This window comes from Cryptotermes secundus, unplaced genomic scaffold (genome assembly GCF_002891405.2).
Source record: "Cryptotermes secundus unplaced genomic scaffold, Csec_1.0 scaffold213, whole genome shotgun sequence".
Taxonomy (NCBI): Eukaryota; Metazoa; Arthropoda; class Insecta; order Blattodea; family Kalotermitidae; genus Cryptotermes; species Cryptotermes secundus.
The window spans coordinates 1,451,701-1,467,846 of record NW_019731264.1 but is presented as its reverse complement, the minus strand read 5'-3'; the positions used below and the strand labels follow the sequence as shown (position 1 = coordinate 1,467,846).

The 16,146-nt window shown below is 42.2% G+C and overlaps 1 protein-coding gene across 2 annotated transcripts in view; it reads left to right on the top strand.

Annotated features, from left to right (window-relative positions):
• The window catches only part of LOC111866745 (nephrin), a 521,921-nt gene that overhangs the window by 278,563 nt on the left and 227,212 nt on the right, over nt 1-16,146 (top strand). For both annotated transcript variants that reach the window (XM_023855971.2, XM_023855970.2), the window contains exon 3: nt 5,021-5,229. In XM_023855971.2, coding sequence (XP_023711739.1) covers nt 5,021-5,229 — 209 coding nt within the window. The remainder of the gene's footprint in view (nt 1-5,020; nt 5,230-16,146) is intronic.

Sequence of the window (16,146 nt, the reverse complement as noted above, 5' to 3'; positions counted from 1 at the left end):
ACACGATCTAATGCAGTGCGACAGTTTCAAAAAGTGAACAATTGCCTGCAGAATGGCTAAGTGAGGCCGAAACATGTAGCAGTTGGTGTAATTTTAACGTTATTTTAAAGTGAAGAGAGATTTTGAACAGTTTTAAGTTGCATTAAAGACGGAGGTGAACGAGTGAGTGATGCATCAACTGAACAGGATGTTCAAATATAATATTACAAGCATAGTGTTGTAACACACCTGTTCTGCTTATAACCAGAAAAGTAACTAAGCTAATTTGAAATTGTTGAGAACTTCAGTGAACTTCTTTACATTAAATAGTGAATTGTGAAATCTGTGTGGGTGAGTTAGTGCAGCGACCGTGGAACTTCCGCCTTCCCCTGCGATAAAGCAGTTTTTCGGAGAAGCGAAAGCGCAACTTCTGTGACTCATAGAAAGTTGAATTTCCATTTAAACAACAGGTTAACTTAGAAGATATACTGTACTAAAGTTTATCATGTGTACCTCGATTTCTTCGATACTGAGTTATGGGAGGACTTCGATAACAGATTATCTCCAGACAAAGAAACACAAATTGCAAAATCTCTGTCTGGTTGTATGACAAACTGTTGTAAACTGGAGCCCTAAAAAGCCAAATACAACTTGTCTCTTTATGAAGGTACGTACTGCACAGCGTGATCATATAGCAAGTCTACAGAAGAAATTTGCGGAGAGGAAATTGTCCTGTACAAGAAGAAACTCCAAATGAATCGTTACGGACGTCTGTGTTTCTTAGGTTCTTGAAGAACTGAAAAGTGATCTCAAATGTATAAACTTTCTTTGTGGTGGCTTGTGACACTTCTAACCATGAACACGTAAAGCAACTTCCAGTTTCCGTACGTTATTTTCAGGCGTACGGTTTAGAAATCCCCAATTACGAACAAATTCCCTACGTTTGTGGAAACTTTGGTGGAAACTACAGGTATAATACGAGTATTGTCGAGTGTTTGCTAAGCAATGCGTCAAGAAATTGTGTAGGTTCTCGGATTTTGAACGAATATGTATCGCGCAATCACTTTTGCACTCACACTTACAATTATCAACTTATAACGTCCTTTAGACGTTTCTTCCTCAATGTTATAATCACTTGCACCGCTGATCTTGGTGAAGTGTCTTGATCCCTTTGTCGGATGCGAGCTTCCTTCTGCTCTAGTCGAAGCTACACTAAGAACTGACTGGTATCGTTGAAGCTGGGCTCTTATAACGTCCACTCGGACTGAATAGAGCGCACCATGTAGGCGGCTTTGGTCTCGACATCTGTTATGTAAGGAACATGCCATGAAAGCAATAGCTAATTATGATTTAGAGACGAAGATGTTATGGTTATCAGCATAAAATACCAATAGCAAATCCGAAGGCTAAAGAAAATGTTTTAATCAAAATTAAATATCAGTTAGAGTGAAACATAATTGGTTTTAGCTACAATATGCATGTTATTTATAACTGCGCTAAACAGCTTTTGAGTCCTGCCTGTAGATATCTAAGTACTTGTTACAAAAATCTTATTTATAATCACATACAAGTTTCGTTTAGTATGGCCAAAATATTTCTCTGACTTTGTCGGACAATATATAAACAAGTACTAGGTTATATAAATATGAGATTCATTAATTCCAGCCTTGGAAAGGGCACAAAACGTTACCCTTCATTGAAGTCTTTTTATATCAAGAACACAGTGCCCTAACTATTGAAAGAACTCTGTGAAAACAATGAGATAGAGCAGTGGCGAAGCTTTCTTCATTCCAAAACTTCACTTTTTCTTGAAACAATTGGAGTTATTGGAGGACATGTCAGTTGCGCAACAGAATCAATACTAGCTGTGAACTCTGATGTTGAAACTGCAAACACGACGTGTAGGACACTTTATCCCGAACATTCTGAAGAAGTTATTAACTGGTCTAGTGCAAGATGTTGAAAATGACTATACAGAGATATTTGAGAACATTACAAAATTTTATGGTGCTACTTTATCTTATTTATAGAGGCATCTAATAAGCACAGTGAGGATTTGTCCAAGTTCAGTTGCCTTCATTCAGATAATGAGACATTTTGACAACGTAATTAATCTGATATCCTCAGAGTTCAGTGTGTGTGTCTGTGTATTTGAAAGCAAATGTTGTGTCACATGGCAGCATGAAGAATCTCGTTGAACTTTTATTGTGCTTACCTGGAAACCGTGCATCCATTGGAGGAGTGTTTTCCTGTACATATCCGAAGAGAAACCTCGATTTTATTTGGACAAAGTATAAGCCATTTTAGCAGTGATAGATAGATAGGTGAGGCCTCAGACACTAGAGCTTTATGCCATGCATTAATTAATCAGATGCAACGCTGTGATTGGTAGGCTACTTACAATAGAGAGAAACCGTCTCAAGACATGTTAGGACTAGCGTCTGGCAACAGGAAGAGGAAGACGCCAACTCTGCTACCGCTGTCGGGTTCTAGAAGATTATTTAATGGTTTTGCACAGCGGGTGACACAAGTTCCCTTACTCACTCGCAGCCATTGTTCGGATCTCAGCTAAACTCTACACCCTTCTCGGGCACCGTTTAGTATCGTCTCCTTGCAGAGCCTCCCCTGTAGTGCAAACACGGGCACCCTAGCCACTTTTGCTTCAGCGTGGGAACTCAGTATAAGAATACACAATATTTTATGCAATATACATGATAATGAAGTAATTACGAGAATTGTCTTGTTATGCAATATAAATAAAACTTGAAAGAACAAATACATGTATTTGTCGCAATATATGCATGAACATTTGCCATATGTTTCCTCTGAATATTCACATTTACTGCCTTTCTGTGGAGGGAGTTGCGAAACGTGGACCGTTTGCGTAAAATATGGCGATTTCTCTTTCCGATGGCTTCAAATATGTTCACCCCTTCCATTCAGAAAAGCGACTCAAGACACTTAAACCACATATTAAATACAGGACATGAATGTGGAAACATAATAGATGCTATGGACCTCATAAGAACATACAGAAAACACTTACCACACTGGAAACATACCACATATACCCGTACATGATCAGCAAAAATAACTTGCGGATGAATGACACAAACACCGACACACGCAACACATATTCAAAGCATTTTTTTTTCTTTGCACTATACCCCCAGTGGGCCTAGGCCTACCTCCATGAACTTCTCCGTTCACTTCGGTTTTTCTAGATCTTACACATTCGGTAGGACTCCTTGGGCGGGTGATCAGCTCGTCGCAAGGCCTCTACCTGTACACGAACACAGAAAAACGCACATACAGAAACTAAACATCCATGCCTTGAATGGGATTCGAACCCACGATCCCGGTTTCCAAGCGAGCGAAGACAGTACATGCCTTAGACCGCTCGGCTACTGTGACCGGCTTTCAAAGCATTTAGAGAAACAAATAACAGATAGCAGCAAATATCACATCCTGCACCCTAGGTAGCAACACAACCGACGTCAGAAAAACACTATGGCTGACCGACATACAATAAACTCCCACCAGAACAGGAACGTTGAAGGCAGCCACAGACAACAGACAAACAAACAAACCCATAAGAAACATCGTACACACAGTAACTGAATATACAAACGTAACTTAAAATAAAGCTCTAACATAACACATCACATATTACAGATAAGGCAAACACATAGAGTTCAGAAACACACAAAGAAAACAGCTGGTTAACCCACAAAACCTAGAATCCAAGGAAACCACATTACAGAGGGCAGCAGATTCCTGTACACGTGACGATGGCCGGTAATGCCGAAACATGCAGTGACGTGAAAGAAGACGAAAGAATATTAGCCGACATTGCACATAGACGGCATAAAAGCAAAACGCAAACGTTGCCCACAGACGGTAGCATATTTGCTTCCGTTTTGCATGAAGGCTGGGAACAAAATACTCGCATTTTCGCGGCACACGACCCCTCGGCATGATGTGAGCTAGGCGTTTAGCACGTCCTACATTCGGCCTCTCATGTACAGGCATGCCTCAGAGATATTGCAGGCTCGGTTCCAGATCACCACAGTCAAGCGAATGACACGATGTTTTTGGTTTCCCAGTGCATATAAAAGTTATGTTTACACTATTCTGTAGCATGGTAAGTGTGCAGTAGCATTACGTCTAAAGAAACAATGTAAAAAAAAGTAAAGCTATCCCTGTAACATGCCATGAAGGCCCATAGGGTTGTGAAACCTTAAGGGTTCGACATTATCTAGACAATCGGCTCAAAGATGGCGGTAAGGTTGTCAGCCTTACGCGCCGGCCGCGCTTTACTCCCCAGGAAAATTATTTAATTAATTCCTGGTACTTAGCTCTGTTAGAGGCTGAGTCGACCCTAGGGCCATAGTGCCGACGGAAGGATTAGGTAAATTGAAAAAATCCAGTGACCTCATCGGGACTTGAACCCGCGGCCTTCCTGCTTGTAGCATAGCCCCTCAACCAACTACGCTAAATGTAGATACCTTAATTAATACTACTTTATTGCTAAAAACACTACCCATCTTCCTTTCACTTGAACACTTAAGAGGCTATTGTAGGGTTATTAATTGTCCTAATTCAATTATTGTTGAGCCTCAGGGAATATGGTGACCCGAAGAGAGAGAGAGAGAGACGGGAATGGCCTGTTTGTGGAGCAGTCAGAAAACACAACTTTTATCGGCTTAAGTTCGCCGTCCTATATGGGCGCTCTTCGTGGCGCCCCGAAACAATTACAGTAATAACATCAAAGATCACTGATCACCATAACTGTTATAATAATAATGAAAAAATTTGAAATATTGGGAGAGTTACCAAAATGTGACACAGAGACACGAAGTGAGCACATGCTGTTGGAAAAATGTCGCCGATGGACTTGCTCGACGCCGAGTTGCCACAAACCTTCAATTTCTAAAAGAAAAGCACAATATCTGCGAAGCGCAATAAGGCGAGGTATGCCTGTATTTACATGTATTTTGTAGACGCTGCAAATGAAGTACGTCTTTCGATCTGTCTGCAGTTTCGACGTCCGAGGCAAACCGCTGAGCCAAGCACGACACTGGTCTGCACCCGAGGTATTCGGCTCGAGGGCTTTCTTCCGCACACTGTCCGAGCCTGCGCAGCTTGTTGTAGAGGACATCCGGCTACACGACGAGGGTGTGTACCGCTGCAGAGTCGACTTCCGGAACACTCCGACACGCAGTTTCCGCTACAACCTTACCGTCATAGGTGAGTACAAACACTATTGAAATGCAAGAAATTGTTCAGGATTATCTTATCGGAAACCCTTTTCTTACAAGTCCGAACTTTCCTGCCGTTTCTGGTTTCGAACGTTACATCCATTTTTTTTTCAGTTCTCTGCGAATTTACAATCTACTCACTACAGTAAGGAGCAATAAGTAAATTGGTTAAAAGTAGGAACGTGAGTAGAGAATCAACCAGCGTCAATGCTCTTAAACACAATTGATGCTAGAATTTATTGCTTAACCTAATTTTGTCTGTTCGGAAGGTCGGATGACCACTGTCTCTTCAGTATCCGTACAACGTTGGGAGGGTTTCTTATTTCTTCAATTAATCTGTTGTCATGTCCTTGTAGTCGTTGTTTGTAGAGTAGAGCTAATCTTCGTATCTCGTCTGTTACATATGGGACTTGCAGGTCGTTGTGGAGCGTCCGATTGGAGACGTACCAGGGTGCATTGGTGATTGTTCGTAGAACTCTGGACTGTAGCCTTTGGATGATTTGTGTATTTGATGGCTTTGCACAGCCCCACAGTTGAACTCCATATGTCCATATAGGTTTAATTATGCATTTGTACAGTATCAGCTTGTTCTTTAAGGATAATTTTGATTTACGGTTCATGAGCCATAACATTTCACGGAGTTTCATGTTCATTTTTTGACGTTTGGTTTCAGTATGTTTTTGCCGTGTTAATTTTTGGTCCAAGTGAAGTCTCAAGTATGTTACGTCCATTCTGTGTAATGTTATTGTGTTCACTCAGTCACTCCAAGTGAGCGCCCGATTTCAACGATATTTTCCTATGACGCCCGAAAGCCTGAATAACGAAGGCAGAATAGACGAAGACTGGGTAAACACATTCCCGCGGCAACAAATACGCGAACAGCAATCGGGTAACTGCCAGTGCTATGCAACGGCGAGGTAAACACACATCGTCAAAAATAGAGGCTGTGTTTTCTGCGCGGTCCCTGCCGAGGAGTTATCTTGCAGACGTTTGGCGCTAGAGTGCAGTTGAGGGTTGAATTGTGGAGTGTTCACCAGTGGAAGAATTTCCATTGCTAAGATTCGTTACCAGGAAACGTGTAATGTAAACACTGCAAGGGAATAGCCATTGTGGAGAACTGTTACCAAGTAAAGACTGGTGAAAGTAGACTGTCACCGAACTTCAACCAGACTAAACGGTCTCACAGCCAAGAAGACAGCACTCTTTATTGGTCACCACAGTTGGAGTCACATGTCTTCTTTAGTATGGTTCATCATACATGTCATCGACCTGTACTCAAAACAATACTCAGTACGGTACGCTATTTGTTTCATGAAGACAGTGAGTAATTATATATATATATATATATATATATATATATAATTGGTATATAAAGTACAGTCGCANGGTTTTTGGATTGGATGATTACATTTATTGACACCTTATATATTCATAACTTGGGACTACCAGCAATACAGCGCTATCGCTGCTCACATTTTACAGTTCACCCTTACAGACGCACTAGGATTTTCAGTCTTCACTAGTCGTATCCTGGCAACGGATTTATAACAATCTCACTGTCATTTCAAATCACACATGAAGTCTTCTTTTCATAGACTAATTCCTTTCTTGCGCTGTTCTGCAGCTGCCAGTTGCGAAAACCCGACTCTGTTCAATCCGTCTACTCACAAGCTCATGTCCCGGCATGTTGGCGTCTGGAAACTCGACTCACTTTACTGAACTCTTTCTTATAACAACTTTGCACAGACCACATAGGAAACAACCTCTCTATTCGTAAGGTGTATTTACAGCACCTTTGCATAGCAACGGAAGTTTTTAAATTGTCGTTTGTGTATTCGTTGCCACTGGAATGTCCTTACCGAGTCGTTGCTTAGCAATGAATGTCTATTCCTACTTTAATATTCCGGCTTTAGGAGTTCATATTACAATACACACATATACATGTACGAATCAATGCACTGCGTGTCTGTAATGTGGTTAGATTTAGAACAATGCATTTGTATCTCCAGTGTTTGAATATCAAGGTCTGTGATATATATACAAAAATCGCAATGTTGTCACTTTGTTCTTGGGATAACTCTATTTCGGAAGTTAATTATTCTGAATTAGAATTTTCCTTAACATTCCTCACTTCTTCGGTTGATGTCCTAGATTAGTCTTCAGTCACCTCCTCCAGCGTAACTCCCACCCGCCCTACACTTGATATAGCCCGTGACGTTGCCAGAGTTTCTTTAAATAACGCAGGAAGAAAGCATATTACGAAAACGCCTGGTGACACACGTGTACAGGCCTACACTGTCGGGCTGTTTGGCAACATTGTACCTGCAGAAAAGGGAAGCAGAGTTCCTTCAAACTGTTTGCACTCCGGTTCGGTTAGGCGACCTCCGAGCAATACATATTTGATTGAGAACAGTACATTTTCGGGCCTGCAGAACAAGGGCTGCATTCTAATGGCGGCCGGAGGGACTGCAAGCAGATGCAGGCCGACGTTGGCAATAACTCAGACCCGAGTACAGTCTGTTTCACAACGAAACAGACTGTGTTCGATCCTCGGACATTGCAGAAGATATTTTGACTCAGGTTTGTAGTTCTGTTCACTGTCCCCCAATAAGCCGGATGTTACTGCTCTAACAATAAGGGTACGTGGTATTTGTGTATGCAAGGAAAGTTTGAATTTCCCATCGGCAGGTAAACCTGTCCCTGTAAAATCGCGTCAAGGATCGTAAGGTTGTGAGACGTCAAGACATTTTCTATATAATCGGATCATAGATGGCGGTGAGGTTGTCAGCCTTAGGAGCCAGCCGCCCTTACCCCACAGGAAGATTCCTGGTACTCATTTGTGTTAGAGGCTGAGTAGATCCCAGGGCCATACTGTGGCTGGAAGGATTACGTAATTAGAAAAATAATCCAGTGACCTCATTGGGAGTCGAAACCGCCACCTTCCGGCTTGTAGTATAGTGCACCAACCAACTACGCTACCGCGTGATCTCTGTCCCACAGTAGATGAAGTATAAAAGTCAAAATTTTCCCTGTGTCTAATTTAATTAAACAATATTCCATGAAGTTACATCTCTGGAATCCCATTCCTTGCCCTCAAATGGCTAAAACTGACTGATAAAATGGTTGAAAGCTAAGTAGAACATTAATTGCATGCATTCCTAAAAAAAGACTCCGTCGCCTGTAGTCCTCATGCGAACACTACCGATCGAGCGACCGCCGCTTGTCGGCGAAGTTAGTGCCAGCTTTAATTGCATGCCTTCAGAGACATTTATTAATAAATGAGAACAAAAATTCAATACAAAAATAATTCAAACATACAAAGATAATTTCGTCCCTGTGATTAACTAATTAAGTACTTCACTATGAAGACGTAAGGGTGAGTGGATGTATAGAGCCACATTTTCTTGACCTCAGCACTAGTCGGATGTGAGTGGTCAGCTTCATACCCCTGCCGCTTCCCCCAACACCTGTTGGATAGGAGGCTGGGTTGACCCCATAGCCGGTCTGAACGACATGGGGAAGAGAGAATTCCTGACTCTACTGGGACTCGAACTCCTATCCCTCCTCCATCAAGCCCGTAGCCGGTAGCTATACCGACTACGCTATCCCGGCTCTACAAATCGAGCACAATACAATTTAAAAATTCATACTACAAATATGTATTTCCTTCCTATTACATGTTTTGTTCTTTGTGGGGACGGAGGATTTGTTTGGACAAAAGCTAAAGAGCATGGGACTGCATCTGGATCAAGTGAGTGGTCCAAAGCTGTCATAATTGTGGCTCGCGAATGTAAGTTAGGTTTTTTTTCGGAGTAAATGTGGCATGGCTCGCAAGTCGGAAGTTGTACTTTGTAGTTACATTTCCTCGAAACCAAATATAATTATTATATCTCCATGACTCGCTCCCCAGAGCCTCGTTTCTAAGTACAGAAAGTCTTACATGAAGGTGAGATTGTCATCAAAGAACGAGAGATGCTATTATTCCTATCCCTTACACTCACCTGTATTTTGTTTTGTTGATTTGCGCATGCGTCTTATTTCCCTTGCCCTAGTAAATGTTGCGTAGATGACCATATTCTGCCTCAGATATTCAAGATATTTCAAGCTGCATTCCCAAAAGCCATACATTTTCCCTTCGCATGTTACGAAGTTAGCCATGCGTTGCAGTCATGGCCTCCTGAATTCATTTGATGTAAATATTAAATTCCTTGTTGGAAGTGGTTTTCACGCATTACATCCTATACTGAAATACTGAGAGGAAGGAAGGAACCCCCTCCCCTCTACAGGTCCTTAGGACATAAATGTGTCAGCACACAGATGAAACAAAACTTGAAAGTTCAGCCACTTGACTGGAAGTATAAGGGGCAGTCAAATGAAAACGGATCAACACGCATAACTTACACGGCGCGCAAGTTGGTAACACTGGAATTTGCTTACGGTACGAACATCTGATTGGGACTCGGGAAAGCACAGTGAGAACGTGCCCTTGCACACTAGTCGTTTGTTTATTGTGCTGGAAGTAAGGTTAGCGCTACTTGTGGTCGTCGAACATCAGTAATGGAGGCGGGTAAAGAAGAACAGCGAAGTGTAGTGAGCTTTTTGACTGCTGAAGGACTTGGAGGACGACAAATTCACCGTCGCATGTCTGTTGTTTACGGCGNGACGAGAAATTCACCGTCGCATGTCTGTTGTTTACGGCGAACACAACATTTCACGTTCGCATGTGCTGGCGTGGCATAAGAGATTCCGAGAGGGACGTGTGTCACTACAAGATGATGCTCGCCCAGGACAGGCTCATAGTGTCATCATACCTGATGTTATTGCTGCGTTGGATGGTCATATCCGGGCAAACAGACAGATCACTGTGGACGAAATTAGTCTTTTGATGGGAATAAATCACGTTTCCGTACATGTCCCAGCGACAGAACACCTGCTGTACCGCAGAATCTGCGCGCAGTGGGTTCCACATCAACTCACGGAGGAACAGAAGACTCAGAGAATGGCTGCATCACTGGGTCACTTGCAATGATACCATGAGGAAGAGTATGCTTTTCTATCCCGTATTGCTACTGGGGGCGAAACTTTGTGCCACCATTTTGAACCCGAGAGCAAACGGCAGAGCCAACAGTGGAAACACGCGAATTCTCCCCCACCGAAGAAGTCTAAAGCCGTACACACAAGTTCCGGTAAAGTGATGACATTCTTCTTCGACTGCAAGGGCCCTCTGCTTGTCGAATTTCTCGAGCATGGGGCCACAATCAGTGCACAGCGCTATGAAGACACTTTGCAGAAACTGAGACGTGCCATAAAGTCAAAACGCCATGGAATGCTATCTAACGGCATTATCCTTCTTCATGATAATGCGTGGCCACACACTGCCAACTCTGTGAGGAATACGCTACAGAGATTTGGTTGGGAAGTGCTTCAACATCCCCCCCAGAGTCCATATCTCTCCCCATGTGATTTTCACATTTTTGGAGATCTGAAGAGAGACACTCGTGGACATCGGTTTGCATCGGACGAAGACGTGTGTGGCTGGGTAAAGATTTGGTTCCGTAGGCAGCCCACAGGCTTTTTCAAGGATGGAATTGACCGTCTTATCTCCCAGTGGGAAAATGTATTAACAGTACTGGAGATTACTTTTGAGGTAAGAAATGTTCTTTAATATATTTTGGCTTCTGACCCGTTTGCATTTGACTCCCCCTCATATGTGAAATCTCCACGTAATCCTATTATCGAAGATTACACCCAGATATTTGCATCACTGGCAAAGGGGATATCCTGTCCATTCAGGAGGCTAAATCTATGAGAAAAGTCAGCACATTTTCGCAGCCTGCAAGCAACAATATAGGAAAATTTGAAAGTGGCGTGCCGTGTGTGATCCGTGTCGTATCAATTACTCAGTGTGTACGCGCAGTGAAACTTAGACAGAGGAGGTAGGAAGAAGCCTTCCCTCCCTCTTCTTCATGTTCATCTTTTTCACGCTTCTAATTGTCTTTTGTCCTCTGTTTCCTTCTGCTTTTCATTTTTCCATAATTTTTTCTTCGATTTTCAATTTTATTCTCATCTTTCTTCTCATCTCTTCTTCCGTTCCATCTTTCCTCCTTTTCTTGTCGTTTCTCTTCTTCTTCTGTTCCATCTTTCCTCCTGTTCTCGTTTCTCTTCTTCTATCCTTATATTAATCCTCGTACTCCTCATACATCTATTCTTACTCATCCTCCTCATCTTCTTATTGCTTTCTTCTCCTATTCTTCTTCTCTTCTTTCTCAGTGTGTTTCTATTCCTCCTCTTCGTTTTATTCCTCTTCTCTTTCTTTGTTGTCCTGTCCTGCACAACTCAAGGTCTCAGTGCGGTTCAAGACAGACACATTGTATAGGCGTACTTATGAAGTCATATTTTGTGGGATATAACGCAGTGTAGTCCATTGAAAATCAACTGACGTTTCGGAGGACATGTCATCCATCATTAGTGTTGAAGAGTGGTTTGCTTCATGCCTGTTTCTGACTTTCTTTCTTGTTTGGCTTACTTTTCGAACCTGAGAAAGTAGGCGACGTATTCCTCCGAAACGTCCATTAATTTTCAACGGACTGCAAGATATTATATTCTAGACGGCAGAACTCTTCATAGGCTCCTGAATCCTACGTAAATTGCTCGTAGCCAGCCAGCCCTCTGCTGAGTTCAGAAAGCACTTGCAGCTGTATCATAATATATTTAACGACACTCTTTCGGATTAAGTGTTTACAGAATCTTAATTCTGAGGTGGAATACGTGCTTTAGGAAACCTTGTAACCCATCAGTCAGGATGTCTGGTTTCCTAACACAGTTCCAAACCCCTAGAATGGTAACCTCAGATAGGAGTTTGCCCAACTTCATTGTCTGGAGCCTTTCTTGACCACATACATCTCATGCAGTTAGTCAACAAATATCTTGCTTTTAAGGAACTTGAAAGTTCATTACCGAGTTAATAAGAACCTTCTGGTGGCCTCGTCCTTATTCTCTTCCCTCTAATGCGCCCATTTACATACTGCAGATTCTAATGGTATATTACTCTCATAATTACTGGTTATTTTGGACTTTGTCCATCCTTACGCAATATAAAATACTGGACCATGGTCAAATGATTCAGGTTAGCTGTTTGTAAGAGACCTAACAGAGCGTGTGTCTGCCCCTTACCTGAAGAAGGAAACAGATCCAGTTTCCGAAATCTTGTGTTCTTTAGACTTTCAGAATGTCGGTTGCTGGACAAAGCAGAAAACAGTAATTCTGAGTCTTTACGTATTGTTTTTATAAGACGGATATAGTTGGATGAGGCACTATGCTACAAGCCGGAAGATCGCGGGTTCGAGTGCCGATGAGGTGGATCTTTTCAATTTACCTAATCCTTCCAGCCGCACCATGGCCCTGGGGTCGACTCAGTTCTCTAACAGAACTGAATACCAGGAACCTTGCTTGGGGTGAAGGTCAGCTGGTGCGTAAGCCTGACAACCTTACCGCCATCTGTGAGCCGATTGTCTAGAAAATATTGGAGCCTCGACGTCTCACAACCCTATGGGTCTTCACTGCCTGTCACATGGATAGCTTTACCTTTTACCTTCCCATCTACACCTAGGTCTACCAAATGACCACTTCCCTAAAGAATATTATAAACAAATTTTCCGTTCATTTCTTTTATGCATGAAATATATGTCCGTCCTTCTCAACTTCTTTATTTGATCAGCCTAATGTTATTTGGCGAACGAACAAAATTTACGATGATCCTAATTTGTAAGTTTATGAAAATTATATTTTATTATTTGAAAATTAATGTATTGTGAATATTAACATAAAGAATGTTATAATTGGTTTTAATTAATACTTACAAAGAATTTAATTTTGTACAGAATGTAACAAAATTAAAAAATAGTTTTGAAGGTCAAAAAGGAGTGCACGTGAATGAAATGAGAGAAATTGTGCATAAATTCGAATGTAATTAATTTTAGTTCTAACGAACTGTAAATTAACTACAAATTAAGCCATTTACATTAATGTTATAATGGAACAGAGGCGTTTTCAGCAGCGTCCGTCATAAATTATGTTCGTTACAACGGACGCATTTTGTGCGCTCGTGTGGCCCCAGCCTCAATTCGATCTCCTGAATACCCGACGTGCAGAATAAGATATGAGAATAATATTCATAACACTCGACTCTCATGAAGAAACATACTCTAATTCATGGAAGTTTGAGTTCTTGTAAATACATTTTTATGTGATATAACCTATATGGAGGTTGAATGACTTCGTCCTGCGTTCATAAAATCCCTCACTGTAGAGAGTCTCCACCTCGTCAGTCACATATAATCTAGTGCCCCTACCCCAAACCATCATCTGCAGTAAATCTAATTTGGCTGTGCAGGGGGCGGTGCTGAAAAGCGACTTGTAAATCTGGCTATGCACCTACACATTGTGAAGGCTTACCCAGCCGATTCTTATCAGGAAGTTTCTGTGGTACACGGATCATCTCTGTAGCTAAAAATGAAGACTATGCAGTGATAATTCTTCTTGCGATCCATTCGGCCAGCACCTTCATGTCCAGACGTCACAGAGCCGTGGTACAGTTAAAGAGGAAGCGAGTCCGTGTAGATAGCGGCCTTACGACGGGCTGACCCCCGTCCGAGGAGTGACTGAGGGGTTTGGATTGGTCAATGGATTTATTGGCCTCATACAAACCGTAACTACAATTAATTATAGCCCTTTCAATGATTTTCGTATTTTACAAATCAGAGCTCCCTAGCAAGGGATTTTTAACAGTCTCACTGTAACTAGAGGTCACATGATCTCTTCTTCATACACTGTAATCCTTTTCTTGCCATTTCTTCCCAGTAATTTTGACTGGCATCTGCAGAGACTCCCTCAATTTTGTCTCAGTGAAAGTCAAACTTACTTTACCACTGGCGGTTTACCGCTAATCACTTCGTCTTGGCGCCAGGCTCCTTGAGGCTCACGCCCAGAAATTGTTTTCGACTGAACTCTTGCGACAGTAGTCCTTATGAACGAGGAGGATCCTCTCTTACGAGAAGATGGGTTTGTCTCTTATGAATATGCTTGGAGTTTCGTCAATTGTACATTTCGCACATAAAACGTCTTATTGCAAATTCTTCCTTTTGCACTCTTCAGCTGCTAGCTCCCGGGCTGGGCTGACTTCCAAATTCCAGGCTCTAACTTCAGCTCTCAATATTAAAACCAAATTTACGTTACGACCTACGGTCAGTCCTACAGTCTGTCGTTGAATAAAGCATCCATCTGGGGCCCAAGACCAGATTTTTGTTACTGTCAAACAGTTGCGGCTTTGTTGATATGGGGCGCTCTCTCTGACGAGAGATTGGGTCTGTCGTTAACAATTGCTGCTGTTCCTCGTCGGCAGTCATTTCCGGTTCCGAGTCCAGCGGGACTGATGACCACACTTTACTGTCTCAGATTCGAGACTCCCCCACCTGGAGGCCCAGGTCCCCGTATAAATATCCTTCAGGAGCAGGGTGGCTCGGCTATACCCCCAGGCACTGGTTTCTCTTTCCATCGTCCCCTACTACTCTCAAGCCTACAGTATAGGTGGAAAACACCGCTTCCAAATGTTTCTCCACTGTTGCCTGCGTAAGTTGGTTAGCGATATCTCTGGTACTGTTGCGTGTTTCCACAGCCGTTACCTGGCAATAGCTGTTGCTCTAGTTCCCCCATTCTAGCTGTCAGGCTTGATGTCACAATACATAAATCGCTGCCGACGACGACACATAGTGCCAAAGGGAACATTCAAAGAAGGATGTACGAAAACTCGTATAATACGTCAGTTTTAAATTAAAATATGTTAACAAGGATTCAGCTTGTTTTTTTATTATTTATAGACTCTCACATTATACGCGCAATGAAGTGTTATTAATATTGTCACGTGTCTGGGGTTTGCATGACTAATAAGACGGGTTTTTTATTTTATGGTCGAATTTATTTTACTTTTATACAACTGGTTACAACAGTTATATATATATAATTGTTGTATACTACATGTATATATATATATATATAAAGCGTCAACTAAATAGTGATTAACCAACAGAATGCTAAAAACTATCACTACCCTATGAATGAAGTCAACACGATCTTCCGAAACGTCGGTTACGATCAAACAGACGACATGATGACACGTCTCAAGAGATACTAATCTACACTTTCTTTACAAACGAATTTGAATTCTGCCTTCAATCATATTGGTTCATGGAGTGCTGTATGCGTTGTGGTTAAGCGTGAATTTTCTTTGGCTTTATTACGGGCTTGAAGTGAAGTGAGCCTATATTTATGTTGTAATACGGACGCACCTGAAGCTGACAGTTTTGGTTACAGCGTGATGTGCTGATACCAACAATAGTTGCGGGGCTAACCACGCTTCGCTGGCTGGCTATTGGTGCATGTGTAGTAACGATGCTAGCTTCAGGCAATTATTTTTATTTCGCGGTTCGCATGATACTGCTGCTCTCTACCGTCCGGAATAACAAGCTCCAGTACCTATGAGTTTCTGCATACTACAGTCTCTGAGTTTCACGTATCATTGTTCTCCCTTCCACATCGCCGGCCTCTGTTTCTTGGTTCATTTTCTTGTGCATCAGTGGCGTAGAAGAGTGTTTCTTAAATCATGGTACGCGTGCTCTTAGGGGTGCGCGAAAGAAGTCTGGGGGAGGGGGTACTTGAACACAACTGAAATGTCCGATTATTTGTATTTCACAAAGTAAAAAAAGTAAAGCTCTCCCTGTACCAGGCCCTGAGGCCCATAGGGTTGTGAGACGTTGAGAGTCCCACACTATCTAGACAATCGGCTCAAAGATGGTAAGATTGTCAGCCTTACGCTCCGGCCGCGCTTTACTCCTCAGGAAAATTATTTAAT